The sequence below is a fragment of the Sebastes umbrosus genome, chromosome 4, assembly GCF_015220745.1.
Source record: "Sebastes umbrosus isolate fSebUmb1 chromosome 4, fSebUmb1.pri, whole genome shotgun sequence".
Lineage (NCBI taxonomy): Eukaryota > Metazoa > Chordata > Actinopteri > Perciformes > Sebastidae > Sebastes > Sebastes umbrosus.
In genome coordinates, this window is record NC_051272.1 from 27525892 (window position 1) to 27546044 (window position 20153).

Consider the following 20153-nt stretch of genomic DNA (forward strand, 5'->3'; position numbering starts at 1 on the left):
TTGAATGATTATAACTCTGACCTCTTTCCAGAAATCATAATGGTTATTAATCTGCAGCTTCCTAGCAAGTGAATCTGCTCTCATTGTGTTCTCGTATCTTTTTAATAAGACAAAGTGCATCTTTAAATCTTGCAAGTTTTTTTCTGTTCAAGCAATGACCCCTGCCTAGGCCTTTCTGATTCTGACCAGTTTAAAAGCTTCTCTCGCTACAGCATGTTTGACAGCCACAAAATCATTCCATCCAGGTTTAATGTTATCCACCTTGTTCTCATGTTTACAGAAGGGCTTACTAGAGGCGTTAAGAGCCGTTGCAATATTGTCATACATGGTACACAGTTCTATCCCATGTTGAGGGCTTTTACAGTTCATATTATGACAGGTTAGAGCTTCCCTAGGCTGTTCAATATTATTTAAGAAGATGTCAGAACAGAATAAAGTCTGAATAATAAGTAATCTACCCAATTGTTTCACTTTTGCTTGCCTAAAAGCAACTAGTCTTACAGGAGACATGCTGTTCCTGATTCATGCTGTTGTTCAGTAGGTGGCGCTGATGCACCAAAGAGTTTAATCATCAACCTTCATCAGAAGAAGAAGAAGAAGAGCTCCGCCTCTGTCTTCTATTACGTCCTCAGACAGTATTTAAATAGCTGTGAAGCAGCAGACCAGAGTTTACTGTTGAGTAGAAAGACATTGATCAGCAACGATGAGTGGAAGAGGCAAAGGAGGAAAAGGACTCGGTAAAGGAGGCGCAAAGCGTCACCGTAAAGTCCTCCGTGATAACATCCAGGGAATCACCAAGCCCGCTATCCGCCGTCTGGCTCGCCGTGGTGGAGTGAAGCGTATCTCCGGTCTGATCTACGAGGAGACCCGCGGTGTGTTGAAGGTGTTCCTGGAGAATGTGATCCGTGATGCCGTCACCTACACCGAGCACGCCAAGAGGAAGACCGTGACCGCCATGGATGTGGTGTATGCTCTGAAGAGACAGGGACGCACTCTGTACGGCTTCGGTGGATAAACACACTCTGTTGCTTTATGAACACTAAAGGCCCTTTTAAGGGCCACCCACTTACTCATCATAAAGAGCTGACCTCCTGTTACAATGTTATAACAAACCGTTACCATTCAAATCATTATAAAATTAATTATAGTGTCGTGGTTTCTGTGTTATTGTTCAACAGGTGCAAGCTCATATGAAACATGAGGAATAAGCTAAAAAGATGGGAATGATGAGGTAGCCCACCTGGGGGGAAAGAACAGTTATTATTGAGGCAAATTTTCTATTGCTATATGTTGGTCTTGAACATTTGATCATTAATTGTTGTCATTTCCAGTTTGTATGGATGGTGTTTTGATTATAGCTATAGGGACACTAGTATGGATTATGTTGGCAGTTTTATTGCGCACAATGACCAAGAGAGATGGAGGAATGTTGCAATACATCGAGCCAGAATTGTTCAGAGTAATCGATAAAGAAATGCATGGATATATACAGAAAGGTCATATTTTATATTCAAGATATGTAAGAATAATATAAACATGTAGCCCATGCTAGTACTTCCAGTAATACAATTTTGTTGTGATCTGAAGCAGAAGCTTCAGCATTCTATAATATAGGCCTAAAACAACAATAAGACAAGTATAGGTCTGAGTCCAGTGTCTCTGTAAGTTGTAAATACTATGAAGCAGAAAAAAAATACCAAATGTGAGAGAGACAACTGGGAGAGTATACTTGTATCTTATACAAGAAACAGCATGTAGGATACAGTTTGAACATCAATGACGACATGTGTTAAAAAAAAACAACTATGGGACTAAGTGGATGTTTAGTGAACGACTGATGGGGTACACATTGTAGCTTTAATTCTACACTGCAATAACAGTAACGTAAGCACCATAGGGCAATTCATATAGTTGCTTCCTTTGCACACATTGAACTGTATTGTTTTTGCATGGTTCAAAATGTATTTATAAAGCTTTAAGGACAGGAACATGTCTTTAGTTGTAGTGGGTGGCTCTTAAAAGAGCCTTTGTGTTGTTGGTTTAGCAGCAGCTTTACTTGGAGCTGGTGTACTTGGTCACAGCCTTGGTTCCCTCAGACACTGCGTGCTTTGCCAGCTCACCAGGCAGCAGCAGGCGGACAGCGGTCTGGATCTCCCTGGAAGTGATGGTGGAGCGCTTGTTGTAGTGAGCCAGACGGGAGGCCTCACCGGCGATGCGCTCAAAGATGTCGCCCACAAAGGAGTTCATGATGCCCATGGCTTTGGAGGAGATGCCGGTGTCTGGGTGGACCTGCTTCATCACCTTGTACACGTAGATGGCGTAGCTCTCCTTCCTGGACTTTCTCCTCTTCTTGCCGGTCTTGCTGGCGGTCTTGGTGACGGCTTTCTTTGAGCCCTTCTTGGGCGCTTTGACTGAGGGGGCGTCCGGCATGATTCGTAGTTCAGTCTTCTCTTGAGTCCACTGATAAAATCCTGAGCAGAGAGTCTCTATTTATATCCACTCGATGCAGAGCTGACTGTGCTGTTGCTCGCACCTGATTGGTTGTTTCCTGACCAGGACTGCGCATGCGCCACATACAACAACATCACTTCACAAGATGATAGTTTAGAGTTTAGTTGATGGAAGTTTTTAGTGCTGACCAGTAGTGAGAAAAGTACTTTAGATCTTGTAGCCTTCTCAAATAAAAGTAGCAAAACCACAGTACAGAAGTTCTCTCTTACAAGTAAAAGTCCTGCAGTAAAAATGTTACTTAAGTAAAAGTACAAAAGTATTGGCATCAAAATAAAGGCCTACAGAAAGTGCCAAAAGTAGAAGTAGCTACTGATTATGCAGAATGGCCCATTTCAGGATGCAATGGCACTGGTCTGAAATGGTGGAGTTAACATTATTTCTCATTTGTTACACATACTAAATGTTTGTAATAATATTAAATATAAATAATACATTTGTAGTAGCAGGAATGTCAACAGTCAGTGTACACAAGCAGCCGGACCAGCAAAGGAACATTTAAGTGCCTCCCTATGTATTATTTCAACAAATCACTTTTTGATTGCAGCGATCACTTTCACAAAACATTATAGTTATTATTTCTATATTATGTGCCTGTTATTATGATTGCTCTTATGAGTATAATATAGATAAGTTGCCTGAAATAAATGGTTTTATACATTATTTAGTGCTATTCTTTACAGGCTCCTTAGCTTTAGTGTCAGCCTTCTGATGTGGAGATTTGTAGTGCATTGGTCATGTTGTGCTGCCCACATTCAACTGAGTTTGAAACATTGTAATATTTATTTTATTAAAAAAAATGTGAAGACAGCAAATAATTGCATATTATATTATTCCCTCACACAGCTACAAAGCTCAATAATATGTAACACAGGAAACACTTTTAAGATCAGATGGATGGTTGTCCTGTGAGGTCTATTTATTTGTCATACTATTTGTAGGTTTCATCTAGGCCCAAGTATTTTTAATCATTGTAATAAATAAGTGAAAAGCCCTAGTTTATTTCTCCTCCTAGCTCCAAATATAATATTATGTTTATGTCTGCAGTTAATGTCAACAGTAATAATTAACAGGTAATTGCTCTTTAAGGATGATGTGGGTGGCTCTTAAAAGAGCCTTTTTGTCGGAGTGTTTGTTCAGACTGAGAACAGCTCACTTCTTCTTGGGTGCTGCTTTCTTGGCTTTGGCAACCTTCTTAGCGGGAGCTTTCTTGACAGCAGCGGCCTTTTTGACCACCTTCTTGGGACTCTTGGTCACCTTGAGAGCCTTAGTCGCCTTCTTGGGGCTCTTGGCTGGTTTCTTGGGGCTCTTGACTGCTTTCTTGGCCGCTGCGGGTTTCTTCGCCTTCTTCGGGGATTTCTTCGCGGCTATCGACTTCTTTGCCGGCATTTTAGCCGCTGCGGGTTTCTTGGCTGCGGGTTTCTTGGCTGCGGGCTTCTTGGCTTTAGGAGCGGCTTTCTTGGCTGGCTTCGGCTTCTCTGCAGCCTGCTTGCTGACCTTGAAGGAGCCGGAGGCCCCGGTCCCCTTGACCTGGACCAGAGTCCCATTAACCACCAGGGTCTTGATGGCGGTCTTGACGCGGGCCTTGTTCTTTTCCACATCGTAGCCTCCGGCAGCCAGAGCCTTCTTGACGGCGGCCAGAGACACGCCGCTCCGCTCCTTGGATGCGGCCACAGCTTTAACGATGAGGTCTCTGACGCTGGGGCCAGTCTTCTTCGGTTTGGAGACCTTCTTCTTGGCTGCTTTGGCCGCCGGGGCGGCTTGAACTGGAGCTACTTCTTCTGCCATTTCCTCCTGAAGTTTAGTTCCTCTTCACGACAACACGAGAGTGAGACTGGACTGTTGAAGAGCTCGGAGCAGGAGGCTGCACTTAAACACACCATGAGAACCGTGGAGACTCAACCCAGCCCGTAGCTCCTCTGAGCATCTGAAAGCCGTGCCACTTGTGTTTTCTCTTCACTGATAAAACACTCAAAACATCATGTGGGAGAAGTGCTGAAGGCTGACAGTGAATGGAGCCGATAGCGGACTTGTGTCTCTTCATATTCAAGTCATGTAGAGCTCTGATGCTCTCTGCATTTTGTTTTTGGAGCCTCCAAACCTCACCTATCACCGCCGTGGCCAGCACTGCTCAGCGGCTTTTCTCACTCATTTCTCTCCTAAAATGATTTAAAATGCATCAGAGCTCTATCAAAAGACGTTTTCCAACTGGCCCACATGTTTGTTCAGGAACTCAATGTAAAAACAACCATCTGCTGTTGATGAGTGTTTAGTAAAGTGCAGTTATTGAGGGAGCAGCAAACACACTGATGATGGCCGAGGCTTATGGTGCAGTTTAGCCAGACTTCCTATCAGAGCTGCTCGCTGTGACTGTGAACATGTCCTCTGCTGAGGACTGATTTTAATATAAATAGTTAATAGTTTATATTAATGAAAACTAATCTACAAAATAAATGTCGCCTGTCTGGGATAGTAGTAAGTGGATTTAAATATTACAGTAACACAGTTTCACTGATACATACTGTATATGGGCCATTCTACCGAATTGGTGCAAAGTCAGAGTTGTAAACATTTTGAAATTTTTATCTTTACTTCCCAAAACTTTATATATATATATATTGACTATATCTAGGGTACCAATATCTAATGAAAGATCAGTAAATTTTGCTATTGTATTTTCAGACTGGATTGGAATGTTTTTCTTCTCCCTAAATTTCTCACTACCTAAACATAGTAATACACTACCATCAAAAAGTTTTATATTAACCTAACCTTAAGATTGTGTTTCCATCCCTCCTCTAATGAATATTTTTACATATTTTTCTAGAAAATTACAATTTAAAATTTTTTTTATGTTCAATTCATAAGATTCATCAAAATCTAAATGCAATCTTTCTTTGTAAAATGTACAACGCTGATAATATTTATTTCAGAGTTAAGGATTGATTAAATTGAACATACATTTAACCAATCAGTATCATAACATTTCAGTTGATAACTCAATATACCTTATTTTTTACAAAATACCCACTGTTTCCGTAGTGACTGCACTGTTTCGGTAGACCACAGTGTTTTGTTTGCAAGGTTATATCATATTCCCTCAACCTTATTGCTTAATAATAAATTATAACATGCCTTATGCCTTGGAAATATTACAAACACGAATGTTTTATGAGCAATAGAATGCAATTTATTATTGAAGACAGAACAACTGTGGTCCAATTGTATCCAATGGTGCATAAGTTTATTTTTTAAAAAGAAGGGTTGAATGAAAAATGTAATAAACTCAGCGCATTAAGCAATCATTTTTAAAAAAGAGTATTCTCCTTGTCTTCTTAAAGCAGAGGAACCCTCTAGTTTTTCATGACACCAGTGGAGGAGTTAATTTAAAGCAACTGGACTTTGTCTGTTTAGTCAAGAGGACATTTTCATCAATCTGTTCCATATTGATGAAGCCTCTTGGATGTGAGACTACAAGATATCCAGTGATCTCGACCAATGAGAACCTTTACAGAGATGATGCCAAGTTTAATATACTTGTGATTCTCAGCATGCGAAATAACTGTTCCACACATAATTATCCCAGTTACTGTAATTGTTAGCTTATCCAAGCAACAAATCATTTTAGGTAACAATCCTCAATGCAGTCCCTCAGACTGGACTCGATGCAGTCCCTCAGACTGGCCTCAGTGCAGTCCCTCAGACTGGCCTCAGTGCAGTCCCTCAGACTGGCCTCAGTGCAGTCCCTCAGACTGCTCAGTGCAGTCCCTCAGACTGGCCTCAGTCCCTCAGACTGGCCTCAATGTAATCCCTCAGACTGGCCTCAATGCTGTATCTCATGCTAGCTTCACTGCAGTCTTTTAGACTGCCTCAATGCAGCCCCAGATCCTGATACTGTCCTTTATGTTGGCCCTTGTACAGGCCCTAGTATCAATACCTCTCATGCTGACCCTGACACTGTCTCAGTTGCTAGCCCTAACTCACCTTTAAATATACTTTCAACCATTATTGAGTTATGTCTGTCTGTTGACATGTCAATGCTGGGCACTTTCAATAGAGTTTAAGATTGTTCAGAGAGCTTTCCGTGTCATTTTCGCCACAAATATATATTCAGGATTCTTTAGCTGATAATTTGCAGCTTGAAAAAGACCAAAACTGCTGCATTAGCATTATGAGGCAGTACATAGTAGCTGGACGCAGTAGTGGCCTTTCCTTGCACATCAAGCAGCTTTTTGGCAAAGATACCCAATGGATGAGGGCATGGACTGTGGTTCGACACATATCCTTTGGATGGTTCAAAATAAACATTAGGCTTTTTTCCCCCCTTAAAAACTCTATTTTTTCAGTTTTATTTTCATTGTGTTTCTCTATACCGTAAAGGTTTTGAAACAGGGTTTTGAACTTAGAATTCCTGGTTGCAACATTTTTTGTGTTGTTCTTGCACAGATGTAATGATATTTTTTCACTTTACTTAAAGGAGCAGTGTGTAGCATTTAGGGGGATCTTTTGACAGAAATGATATATAATATTAATAAGTATGTTTTTTCTTTAATGCTATTTGATATAATCTTGAATTTCTACAACCGATGATTATTTCAACAGCTGCTCCACAGCTGACTGCCAGTATTACCCCTCCTGCCATTATTATATTATATTACAATACACTACAATACAATTATTGACCAAAGGATTTGTTTACACACATAAGATTCATTAGTCATAAAACAATTATTGTTTATTATACATGTATGTTATATACTCATAATATACTTACTAGAAAATAGTCATTATATTATATATTATATAGATATGAATGGATTACATGGTAATATATTTTTTTCATTGTTTCCAGTCATTCCGCACAGCCTTTACTGGTGCAAAATATAGTATATCACAGATCACATGGTTAAGATCATAGCTGCCTGTTTTACACTCTTTGATCACCAGGGGGTTTCATGCACATAAAGCCTCGAGAAATGAACCCTTTTCCAAACCAATTTCCTGGAAAGCTTCAATGCTTCATGAAGCTTCAGCTCGCCATCACTAGTTGTTTGTCTTTACTTCCTGTTCTTGTCAGTGAATTAAACTCTTTTCATACCTCTGTTCCATACAGTAAATAACTCTGCACTTTCTGTAGGCCTTTATTTTGATGCTAATACCTTTGTACTTTTACTTAAGTAACATTTTTACTGCAGGACTTTTACTTGTAAGAGAGAACTTCTATACTTTGTTGTTCCTCCTTTTACTTGAGAAGGCTACACGATCTAAAGTAATTCTTCCACCACTGGTCAGTACCAAAAACTTCCATTTCGCAACTAAACTCTAAACTATCAACTTGTGAAGTGATGGTTGTCTTTACTTTCTGTTCTCGTCAGTGAATAAAACACTTTTCACACCTCTGTTATCTACAGTAAATAACTCAGGGAGGGTTAACTGTTAACTGCACCAATCAGGTGCGAGCAACAGCACAGTCAGATTTGCATCGAGTGGATATAAATAAATCAGTCTGTCATCTAAGAGGCATCGTTTGATTCAATAGAAATCCCAGCTGATAATCATGCCGGACCCCGTCAAAGCGCCCAAGAAGGGCTCAAAGAAAGCCGTCACCAAGACCGCCAGCAAGACCGGCAAGAAGAGGAGAAAGTCCAGGAAGGAGAGCTACGCCATCTACGTGTACAAGGTGATGAAGCAGGTCCACCCAGACACCGGCATCTCCTCCAAAGCCATGGGCATCATGAACTCCTTTGTGGGCGACATCTTTGAGCGCATCGCCGGTGAGGCCTCCCGTCTGGCTCACTACAACAAGCGCTCCACCATCACTTCCAGGGAGATCCAGACCGCTGTCCGCCTGCTGCTGCCCGGTGAGCTGGCAAAGCACGCCGTGTCCGAGGGAACCAAGGCTGTGACCAAGTACACCAGCTCCAAGTAAAGCTGCTGCTAAACCAACAACACAAAGGCTCTTTTAAGAGCCACCCACTACAACTAAAGACATGTTCCTGTTCTTAAAGCTTTATAAATACATTTTGAACCTTGCAAAAACAATACAGTTTAATGTGTGCAAAGGAAGCAACTATATGAATTGCCCTATGGTGCTTACGTTACTGTTATTGCAGTGTAGAATTAAAGCTACAATGTGTACCCCATCAGTCGTTCACTAAACATCCACTTAGTCCCATAGTTTTAATACATGTCATTGATGTTCAAACTGTATCCTACATGCTGTTTCTTGTATAAGATACAAGTATACTCTCCCAGTTGTCTCTCTCACATTTGGTGTTTTTTCTGCTTCATAGTATTTACAACTTACAGAGACACTGGACTCAGACCTATACTTGTCTTATTGTTGTTTTAGGCCTATATTATAGAATGCTGAAGCATCTGCTTCAGATCACAACAACATTGTATTACTGGAAGTACTAGCATGGGCTACATGTTTATATTATTCTTACATATCTTGAATATAAAATATGACCTTTCTGTATATATCCATGCATTTCTTTATCAATTACTCTGAACAATTCTGGCTCAATGATGTATTGCAACATTCCTCCATCTCTCTTGGTCATTGTGCGCAATAAAACTGCCAACATAATCCATACTAGTGTCCCTATAGCTATAATCAAAACACCATACAAACTGGAAATCACAACAATTAATGATCAAATGTTCAAGACCAACATATAGCAATAGAAAATTTGCCTCAATAACTGTTCTTTCCCCCCAGGTGGGCTACCTCATCATTCCCATCTTTTTAGCTTATTCCTCATGTTTCATATGAGCTTGCACCTGTTGAACAATAACACAGAAACCACGACACTATAATTAATTTTATAATGATTTGAATGGTAACGGTTTGTTATAACATTGTAACAGGAGGTCAGCTCTTCATGTTGAGTAAGTGGGTGGCCCTTAAAAGGGCCTTTAGTGTTCATAAAGCAACAGAGTGTGTTTATCCACCGAAGCCGTACAGAGTGCGTCCCTGTCTCTTCAGAGCATACACCACATCCATGGCGGTCACGGTCTTCCTCTTGGCGTGCTCGGTGTAGGTGACGGCATCACGGATCACATTCTCCAGGAACACCTTCAACACACCGCGGGTCTCCTCGTAGATCAGACCGGAGATACGCTTCACTCCACCACGGCGAGCCAGACGGCGGATAGCGGGCTTGGTGATTCCCTGGATGTTATCACGGAGGACTTTACGGTGACGCTTTGCGCCTCCTTTACCGAGTCCTTTTCCTCCTTTGCCTCTTCCACTCATCGTTGCTGATCAATGTCTTTCTACTCAACAGTAAACTCTGGTCTGCTGCTTCACAGCTATTTAAATACTGTCTGAGGACGTGATAGAAGACAGAGGCGGAGCTCTTCTTCTTCTTCTTCTGATGAAGGTTGATGATTAAACTCTTTGGTGCATCAGCGCCACCTACTGAACAACAGCATGAATCAGGAACAGCATGTCTCCTGTAAGACTAGTTGCTTTTAGGCAAGCAAAAGTGAAACAATTGGGTAGATTACTTATTATTCAGACTTTATTCTGTTCTGACATCTTCTTAAATAATATTGAACAGCCTAGGGAAGCTCTAACCTGTCATAATATGAACTGTAAAAGCCCTCAACATGGGATAGAACTGTGTACCATGTATGACAATATTGCAACGGCTCTTAACGCCTCTAGTAAGCCCTTCTGTAAACATGAGAACAAGGTGGATAACATTAAACCTGGATGGAATGATTTTGTGGCTGTCAAACATGCTGTAGCGAGAGAAGCTTTTAAACTGGTCAGAATCAGAAAGGCCTAGGCAGGGGTCATTGCTTGAACAGAAAAAAACTTGCAAGATTTAAAGATGCACTTTGTCTTATTAAAAAGATACGAGAACACAATGAGAGCAGATTCACTTGCTAGGAAGCTGCAGATTAATAACCATTATGATTTCTGGAAAGAGGTCAGAGTTATAATCATTCAACATTGAAGGTGCATGTGGTCCAGACAAAATAGCCGAGGTGTGGCGTGAGCATTATTGTAATTTATTCAACTGTGTTAAAAGTAATGAAGTTGTAGTTGAAAATATTGATCTCTCTGAAAACATGGCAGTCAGGTCAGATGATGTCTATGATGCCATTATGATGCTCGATGATAACAAGGCTTGTGGTATGGATCATATCACTGCAGAACTTCTAAAATATGCCAGTCCTAAGCTTTGTTGTCAATGTGCTTTACTGGTGTTTAATGGTGTCCTTCCAGAATCTAACACCTCTGTATTGTTAGTGACTCTTATTAAGGACAAGGCTGGTAAATTAAATAGCATGGATAATTATAGACCTAATGCCCTCGCTGGTATTCTCTCTAAAGTGCTGGAAAGAATCCTGCTAGAATGGTTGGAAATGTTTTTTTCTCACCTCTGATCACCAGTTTGGCTTTAAAAGGAAACATGGCACTGATATGTGTATTTTATGCCCCAAAGGAAATAGTTGCTAAATATGGAAGCCAAAACTCCACCGTATTTATATGCTTTGACATGGTTAATCATGAAAACTTATTCCTGAAACTGTTGCCAGAGGTGTTTCAAAGTGTACACTTAGAATACCAGTCTTCTGGTATCCACATCAGACAATGCAGGTTAAATGGAGCAATATTGTATCTGCCCTGTTTCATGTAAATAATGGTGTTCGCCAAGGTGGCATTTTGTCTCCTATTTTGTTCAATGTGTATATGGATGACCTATCACCTTAATCACCTTGTGTATGCTGATGACCTGGTAATTCTCAGTCCATATAGTGCTGGGCTGGGAAGATGTGCTCACAGTACGGCAAAGACAATGACATTAAATGTAATGCCAAAAAAGAGTAATGCCTTGATAGTCAGAAGTAGAGAAGATAAGAAATTAGTTCTTCCTGTATTTCACTTGAGTGATATCCCTCTCATGACATGCAGAGAAAATAAAATACCACTCAACATTGCCATCTTTTTAGCTTGCCCCTGTTGAACAATAACAGAAATAAGCATACTGAATCGTAAATTCAGTATGCTTTCTGTAAATGTAAAATGTTCATTATTTATAGCTTTCTGCGCACCTTTGTATACAGCTCATCTTTGGTGTAGCTACAAGAAAAGTAGTATGGGAAGGCTCATAGTTGATTACAATGATGCAATGCGGTTGTTGCTTCGGGTTCCCAGATCGCATAGTGTCAGTCAACTGTTTGTGTCCTTTCTTATTTTTTCTCTTATCGCTATGGACCGTCCTGTGTGTCTGTAATAAAGTTTGAATTGAATATCTCCATTCAACTATTTGAGTTTAGGCCTGAGAGTCTCTAGAGACTGAAGCTCTCATATAAAGTTCCTGTAGGTGTAATTATTTTTCACAATCATCAGAGCAGTGTGGATCCACTCTGTATCTGCATTTAGACACCTCCATAAAGTGTTCATCAGCTGCCTTTTAACACGTCCAACAGTGACGATTATCCTTAAGACTCACTCTGTTCTGTTCTGGCTTTGAGTTGATAAGAATGATTACAATGAGTAAATGTATGTGCAACGCTGTTTAAGTCATACATCTCCCTCCCTTCCTTTGTGTATTTAATGCAGAAGAAAACAGCAAAAATAAATATTGAGGTGAAATGAGTTGGAATGCATTATTACTTATGAAATTAGGATGAGAGGGCAATGTCACAAAACAAAATGTTCAAAAGAAGGAACGAGCAAAAACCAGCCATGCAGTACCATGATGGACCTGCAACATAATGTGGGTTAAACACCCCTAGCATTAAGAAGCGGTATGTACACACTTTAATTTTTAGTACACACTTTAAAGCTAAGAGGACATTTTAAGTGTTTATTAATGTCTTTAACAACTATGATTCAGTGCTGCTGCAGCAGGCTGGAGAGGAGTGGTTGACCTGCCCAAATATGTTCAGCAATGACAAATCAGGAGCTGTTGACAGGAAATGGAATAAAAGTAACATAACATGTTAAATGTAAGGTAAAGTAAGGTTAATTGATATTGATGAAAAATTCTCTATTTTACAACACAAGCCCTTCTACAGCTTTCTTGAGGCTAGATTTGATCCCTACTTGTATTTTAATATACATGACCTACATTCAAAAGTGATTTAGCTCTCATTTTTAATTTTAGAGTCAAAACATATCAGTGATATTTTCCTGTTTGTTCTCATATTCAGGCACAGAGAGTAGCCTGCAGAGTATTTTAAAGATATCATCGATGTGTTATCATTGCTGGTAAAACGTGTGTTGCCAGTAGAGGAATGAGCCCTTCAGTGAAGAGTGAGGTGGCTCTTAAAAGAGCCGTTGTGGTTTGTGGAGCAGCAGACAGTTTAAGCTCGCTCTCCGCGGATGCGACGGGCCAGCTGGATGTCTTTGGGCATGATGGTGACCCTCTTGGCGTGGATGGCGCACAGGTTGGTGTCCTCGAACAGGCCGACCAGGTAAGCCTCACTGGACTCCTGCAGAGCCATGACAGCGGAGCTCTGGAAGCGCAGGTCGGTCTTGAAGTCCTGAGCGATTTCTCTCACCAGGCGCTGGAAGGGCAGCTTGCGGATCAGCAGCTCCGTGGATTTCTGGTAGCGACGGATCTCTCTCAGAGCCACGGTACCGGGCCTGTAACGGTGAGGCTTCTTCACGCCGCCGGTGGCCGGGGCGCTCTTACGGGCAGCCTTGGTGGCCAGCTGCTTCCTGGGGGCTTTGCCTCCGGTAGACTTACGAGCGGTCTGCTTGGTTCTTGCCATGACTTCTTCTTTCTCTGTTCAGGAGGTGTAGTAGCTCCAATGAAGAGACACGCTGCTCTTAAACTGTGAAATGGTGACGCTGCTTCAGACCTCCGGCTCCTGATTGGTGAGGGGCTCCTCCTGGAGCTCAGCACCGCCCAGAGGAGCGACCCACCGCCCGAAGCTACGCTGCTGATTGGTGGGAAATCCTTTCAAAGTGTCCGCCAACATTCAGAGCGGGCCGCCCTCTGCTGCTCTGCTGGAAGCCTCTTCTCTGGTTGGTCTGTCAGCAAGTCTCGCTCCGCGGACATATAAAGGAGCTTTCTGCTGGTGGAGCAACACTTTTTATTAGTCTCCACTACTGAAAACATCTCACGATGAGCGGAAGAGGCAAAACCGGCGGAAAGACCAGAGCTAAGGCAAAGACCCGCTCTTCCCGTGCTGGGCTCCAGTTCCCAGTCGGTCGTGTTCACAGGCATCTGCGTAAAGGAAACTATGCGCAGCGTGTGGGTGCCGGCGCCCCCGTCTACCTGGCGGCTGTGCTGGAATACCTGACCGCTGAGATCCTGGAGTTGGCTGGAAACGCTGCCCGCGACAACAAGAAGACCCGTATCATCCCCCGTCACCTGCAGCTGGCTGTCCGCAACGACGAGGAGCTCAACAAGCTGCTGGGCGGAGTGACCATCGCTCAGGGCGGCGTGCTGCCCAACATCCAGGCTGTTCTGCTGCCCAAGAAGACCGAGAAGGCCGCCAAGTCCAAGTAAAGCTGGAGACTCGCTGACTGCTGGAAACCAGCCCCCAAAAGGCTCTTTTAAGAGCCAAACACTCCCAAGATAAAGAGCTCTGGTCCTCATGTCTCTAATGCACCAACATCAAAAAAAACTGCAATAAGAGAAATGGCTGGTACTTCTGTTATAAATAAACAAAAGGATTAGTAGGCTATGACTGTATAAATAATAAATAAATAAAAAGTGCTACAAACTGGCTTTACTATTTCACTAGACCATAATAGTGATTGGGATGATATTAAGTTAATAAAGACTACATGAAGAGGGGAAAGTTAAGATAGTAAAATAAATAGGTAGGCTAACCATCCAGAATATTCTGTAGATCAGTGATTCCCAAACCTTTTCATTTCACATCAAGGACCCCTAAACTGACATGAATTAGACCATGGATCCCCATTTGATAGGATGTTTTTAGAACTTTTTTTTTTTTTTTTAACACATGGTGTATGAAACCCATGACCAAAAATATCATAGGCCTACATTCTGGCATTATGTTGCTTATGAATGGAATCATAGTGTCAGAAAGTTATAAATATCAAAGTGGGGCGGAATAGGGACAAAGGCTACAAAAAATATTTATGTAGCCTTGCTTCACTCTGATGGAAAAGTTAAGTGACTGTTGTGGAGCAGTGAAGTCAACCCCCATCCCTGTCCTGCTGGGAGAGATGTTACTAGATATAAGGAAGCAGTTAAAGGTGTAATGTCTAGCCACATTGTGCCAAATTAATAACAGCGGGGCAAGAATACAGTTACGCAAACTTCAACTAAACTGCTGAAACTCTTAGAGCCGATCACTGCTATCTTGTAACCTTCACATGTGGCGTCGGCCTATAGTTTCGGTTAGCCAATCTTTGTGTTTTTGTGCCACTAACCGGGGGCTGTACACTCAGTGTATGTTTTGATAGATGTTTTATTGGATTAACCTTTTCCATCGACCCATTTTTGTCCTTTTTAGGGGGAGATAGCAGGTCGGCAGTATATGTCACATAGAAGTGGTGTACATCATGTGAAAGCTGGGAACCTAAAGAATATTTGACATGCAGCTCAGCGCTGTGTGTCGTGTTGTTCTAGTCATCATGAAGTAAAATAAATTGTGAAGCTGTATAAGGGCTCAGAACATTATGACCTAACTGGCGAGGGCTAGAGTCTTGGCACACTCAAGTATCACACATGAGGTATCCAGAATAAGGGACAGAGAGACAGATATTTACACCAAAAAAAAAAGGACTTTATTTTTGATGATCTTCCCCTTTAATATCATCAAATGGTGGATCTTCAGTAGAGACACAAAAAGAGGGAGATGCAGGTCAGAAAACAGCATTGCACATGCATCTACTCAATAATCCTGATTATCAAATCAAAGACATAACATGTAAACACAGACACTAATTAGTGATAAGGTGAACAAAGGAACACATGGATACTCACTCTAGACGACAGACTTGATGGGAACAGGTCTGACTGGTAGCAGGCAAACAGAGTCATGTTCTTCCTCCTCCCCTCCTAGTTATAGGAGCACTGGTTGTGAGCAGAGTGAGCTCAGCCTGTGGCTCATGAGGGTGATGGCAGACATGAAACAATCTCTAACAATAGAAGTATATGATGGCCATTCCAATGCGCTATTGTCTCATAAGTTGTTGCAGCAATTTGGTGCAAAATTCAATAATTTTTGAACCACTCGAGAATCAATAATCGCTCCAAAATACCACATTAAGGCACCGAGACCTTGAGGAACACCATAGCAAAAACTTTTGACATTTGGAGATTTCTGCAAGAATTGCATATTTCTCCAATTGGATGACGAGCACTTCGGTTGACCATGCCAGTTTTTCCTCACCAAAATGTAGCCTTACATATCAGCGTTATTTACTGTTCTTCTTGACAAGCTAGCATGACATGGTTGGTAACAATGTATTCCTTAGGTTTTTTTAGTTTCATAATACCAGTATACGCTAGCTACCGTCTTCTCTCTGAGCCCGGAACAACCTCCGACAGACAGAATAGCAGCCAGGTCCGCCGGCGGGCTGTCGGGTTGTTAATGGCTTAATCTAATCACTAGATATCCCTTTCCAATGTCATGTAAATTTCAAGTTCCAAGCCCCAAATTCAGAATAAACCACATACATGCATTATTAAATCATTTAATAAGAAAACACAGTTAAATCAGTCTTAACTATTTCCATTTAAAGAACTTAATAGCAAACATAGGAGAAAATGGGTTATGTTTTCAAAGTAATCATTGGACATTGTAAAGTAGAAAAACTATGAGCTGAGCAGTTATTGGTTAAGGAGTCTCTCAGCTCTCTGACGGTGGGGGCGCGGCCCTGCGCACAGCCTTGGCCAGGGCTTTTTGGATGACCGGGTACAGTTTATAGCATCCCTCGATGCAGGTCCGAACCCCGGCTGTCAGAGTCTCTTCACTCATTTCTCCATCTGACTGCAGCCCAGAGATCTGGTTCAGGCTGGGGAGGAACGCGACAGTCAGACCGCCCTGGTTCTCGCCGCTGACCGAGCTGCAGCTGCTTTCCTCTGTGTAAGAAGGGTCAACCACATAAGAGGCGCCGTCCTGGCGTATGGAACAACCGAGCACCAGGTCGTACATCTCGATCCCGGCGTCCGCGAGAGCGAGAGAAGCGCACGTGACTGCGTGGGCCAGAACCGAGCCGCTGTTCTCGAGGACCATCACGTTGACCTCGATCTGAGAGCGGGGATATTTGTGGAGGCACACGGCTGGCTGCAGGCTCTCGTGTAGCATCAGGGAGAGGTCCTTTTCCTGGCTCCCCTGAATCCAGGCGCCCCTCTCCAGGCAGGAAAACGGAGCGAAACGCATGTCAGTAGTCAACCTGGAGACACGGAGAAATACAGTTTTGTTGTCTTCATAATCACTTGCTGTAGTAACTTACGCAGACACACAAACATCAGTGTCCACATAATATGTAAGTAGTGATGCTGATGCTTGAGGGTGAACACAGCTAAACATGATTCAAAATGGTATTAAAGAAGATATTACAGGTTATGTCCACTTTTAAAAGAGAAAAATATGTTTTTCTCAACTTCATTTTTGTTTATAGTGGTGATTCTGGTGGTGTTTCATTCATTTACAGCACTCCGTGATACTCCTCATAGCATATTAATACTACAATTCCTCTAAAGCTCATCACAGGGATATTAGCTTTGGTGAGTTTATAATCAATGGACCTGCTAATAAATATTTTTGTTGCCAGACAACAATGGCTATAACAGCAGGGCCAGTGTGCATTCATGCAATATGTGCTCAGGAAATAATATAGCCAGAAGCTCTTTTTGGCCTTCTAATAAACTGGGAAAAAAAAGTTTGGAAACTTGTGTTTGGTGGATTATTACTCTGTTGTTACAATGCTAATTGGCATTGTATTTTACATGGTTGGAAAGCCTGTTTATTTACCTTCGCAATGATGTCCAACTTGTAAGGATCATGCATTTGTGGGATGAGCAGCACAGCTGATTATGTGGGTAGCACCCAAGAAAAAATTGCCAAAATGCTCCGTCAATGGTAAACAGTGTATTCTCCTGTTGGTGTTGACTCTTGTTTTGAGTTGTTTGGTGGATTGGATGATTGAACTCTTTATCAGTAACATGGAACAAACAAGACATATTGGCAATTTTACACTTTATTCATTTAATACACCGTCAGGAGCCTCCGTAGCGGGTGTGAAGATCCATACGCAGCCACAACAGCCTGGCACCTCCTCCTCATGCTGGTCACCAACCTGGTCACACGTTGCTGTGGGATGGCGTTCCATTCCTCAACCAGGATTCGTTGCAGGTCAGCCAACGAGGTTGTGTCGGTCACTCTAACACGTACAGCACGCCCAAGCTGATCCCACAAGTGTTCAGTTGGGTTGAGGTCTGACATTCCCCCACATGTTCAGGTTCCATTGTCTGTGTTGTCGACAACAGCACAAACGGGCCTGACGGTGAAGGGCAGTCATTGCAGGCTTCCTGGTAGCCTTATGAGAATACACTGTTTACCATTGGCAGAGCATTTTGGCAAATTTTTCTTGGGCGTTACCCACATAATCAGCTGTGCTGCTCATCCCACAAATGCATGATCCTTACAAGTTGGACATCATTGTGAAGGTAAATAAACAGGCTTTCCAACGATGTAAAATACAATGACAATTAGCATTGTAACAACAGAGAAATAATCCACCAAACACAAGTTTCCAAACTTTTTTTCCCCAGTTTATTTATCTTTAGTTAGGTGTATTGATGTCGCTAATTGAGTCTAGTAGTTGGCACTTATTTTTGTTTATTTGTTGTGTTAAATGTTTCACTCTGTCTTTTCACATCTTTGTACAGTGTTGTAAATAATGGTTCTCACTTAAAGCACAGACACTGTTGAACACTTTAACTGTCTTATCTAACATTATCTGAAGTTTGCTAATGTCAGCTGACATTGAGCCAACATAAGCTGCTTGCTGCTAGCCATACAAGACCAAGTAAGACTGCGTTATTTACTGCTTATGAATTCAGGCAGACTGAATATAACACACGTGTGTGTGTGTGTGTGTGTGTGTGTGTGTGTGTGTGTGTGTGTGTGGATCAATAAAAGTCAAATAAAATAAATGAATACATTCATGAAATCACCACATTACCTTCCACATTTCATATCGGTCTCATCTTTCCGCTCCATTTCTCTGGGGCCATAAACGCAGCACATCAGCTTGGTGTTTCCAGCCTCGATGTACGCGGAGCCTTTAGCCTGGCTCACCAGCCCGCACCGGACAAACACCGGCCGGACGTCCACCTGATCCCGCTGCCGACCGTCCAACCGGGCTCCGGTGGCTCCGTGCGAGGGGAGACTCACGGCCGCCGGTTTACCCACAAACAGATACGGACTCTGGGACACCTCTGGGCCGCGTATACGCTTGGTGTCGGTCGGCATGGTGCTGGATGAACAGTCAACTCTGTTTGGTCTGGTGGTGCAGGATGAGCAGCGTGTGCAACAAGTGTAGCACAAAACATGTCCCCCCGGAAACACAACAAGCAGAGAAATGGTTCCGCTATTGCGTGGCAGGCATGGTGGCAATGAATAAAACTATAGGCCTATCAGTGATATAAAACAAAACACAAGTGCGGTTGCAATAATAAGCTATTTAATTATCAATATTATGACACAAAATCACAATTTATCACACAATTGGTGATATATATATATATATTCATACGACACCTTCTCACACAAAATATATATTGTACTTTATATACTATATGTTCTTAGTGTATATGTTCTTAATATCCCTGTATATGTTCTTAATATGCCTGTATATACCCTTAATATGCCTGTATATACCCTTAATATGCCTATATGTTCTTAATATGCATGTATATACTCTTAATATGCCTGTATATGTTCTTAATATGCATGTATATACTCTTAATATGCCTGTATATATTCTTAATATGCATGTATATATTCTTAATATGCCTGTATATATTCTTAATATGCATGTATATACTCTTAATATGCCTGTATATATTCTTAATATGCATGTATATATTCTTAATATGCATGTATATACTCTTAATATGCATGTATATACTCTTAATATGCCTGTATATATTCTTAATATGCCTGTATATATTCTTAATATGCCTGTATATACTCTTAATATGCCTGTATATACTCTTAATATGCCTGTATATATTCTTAATATGCATGTATATACTCTTAATATGCCTGTATATATTCTTAATATGCCTGTATATATTCTTAATATGCCTGTATATACCCTTAATATGCCTATATGTTCTTAATATGCCTGTATATACTCTTAATATGCCTGTATATACTCTTAATATGCCTGTATATATTCTTAATATGCATGTATATATTCTTAATATGCATGTATATACTCTTAATATGCCTGTATATATTCTTAATATGCCTGTATATGTTCTTAATATGCCTGTATATACCCTTAATATGCCTATATGTTCTTAATATGCCTGTATATGTTCTTAATATGCCTGTATATACCCTTAATATGCCTATATGTTCTTAATATGCCTATATGTTCTTAATATGCCTGTATATACGACAATAAACATCTTGAATCTTGAATATCCTCATGGTGTCTTGCTCATTATTATTGC

The 20153-nt window shown here is 41.4% G+C and overlaps 8 protein-coding genes across 8 annotated transcripts; 3 read left to right on the plus strand and 5 right to left on the minus strand.

Annotated features, from left to right (window-relative positions):
- Positions 1-652: 652 nt before the first annotated feature.
- On the plus strand, positions 653-1149 carry LOC119486530 (histone H4). The gene has a single exon (XM_037766688.1). It carries the CDS (start codon positions 704-706, stop codon positions 1013-1015), a length of 312 nt encoding a protein of 103 aa, XP_037622616.1. The 5' UTR covers positions 653-703; the 3' UTR covers positions 1016-1149.
- Positions 1150-1838: 689 nt separating this feature from the next.
- LOC119486517 (histone H2B 1.2-like) lies at positions 1839-2617 on the minus strand. Its single transcript, XM_037766672.1, has one exon. It carries the CDS (start codon positions 2428-2430, stop codon positions 2053-2055), a length of 378 nt encoding a protein of 125 aa, XP_037622600.1. The 5' UTR covers positions 2431-2617; the 3' UTR covers positions 1839-2052.
- Positions 2618-2857: 240 nt separating this feature from the next.
- On the minus strand, positions 2858-4362 carry LOC119486485 (histone H1-like). The gene has a single exon (XM_037766635.1). It carries the CDS (start codon positions 4294-4296, stop codon positions 3661-3663), a length of 636 nt encoding a protein of 211 aa, XP_037622563.1. The 5' UTR covers positions 4297-4362; the 3' UTR covers positions 2858-3660.
- A 3676-nt stretch (positions 4363-8038) lies between these two features.
- On the plus strand, positions 8039-8481 carry LOC119486525 (histone H2B 1.2-like). The gene has a single exon (XM_037766683.1). It carries the CDS (start codon positions 8066-8068, stop codon positions 8435-8437), a length of 372 nt encoding a protein of 123 aa, XP_037622611.1. The 5' UTR covers positions 8039-8065; the 3' UTR covers positions 8438-8481.
- Positions 8482-9323: 842 nt separating this feature from the next.
- On the minus strand, positions 9324-9821 carry LOC119486531 (histone H4). Its single transcript, XM_037766690.1, has one exon. It carries the CDS (start codon positions 9767-9769, stop codon positions 9458-9460), a length of 312 nt encoding a protein of 103 aa, XP_037622618.1. The 5' UTR covers positions 9770-9821; the 3' UTR covers positions 9324-9457.
- Positions 9822-12759: 2938 nt separating this feature from the next.
- LOC119486501 (histone H3) lies at positions 12760-13568 on the minus strand. The gene has a single exon (XM_037766656.1). It carries the CDS (start codon positions 13246-13248, stop codon positions 12838-12840), a length of 411 nt encoding a protein of 136 aa, XP_037622584.1. The 5' UTR covers positions 13249-13568; the 3' UTR covers positions 12760-12837.
- A 25-nt stretch (positions 13569-13593) lies between these two features.
- Positions 13594-14099, plus strand: LOC119486511 (histone H2A-like). The gene has a single exon (XM_037766667.1). It carries the CDS (start codon positions 13605-13607, stop codon positions 13989-13991), a length of 387 nt encoding a protein of 128 aa, XP_037622595.1. The 5' UTR covers positions 13594-13604; the 3' UTR covers positions 13992-14099.
- Positions 14100-16142: 2043 nt separating this feature from the next.
- On the minus strand, positions 16143-19066 carry exosc6 (exosome component 6). Its single transcript, XM_037768553.1, has 2 exons — positions 18653-19066; positions 16143-16858 (listed from the first exon to the last, which is right to left on the minus strand). Exons 1-2 carry the CDS (start codon positions 18940-18942, stop codon positions 16312-16314), a joined length of 837 nt encoding a protein of 278 aa, XP_037624481.1. The 5' UTR covers positions 18943-19066; the 3' UTR covers positions 16143-16311.
- Between the last annotated feature and the right edge of the window lie 1087 nt (positions 19067-20153).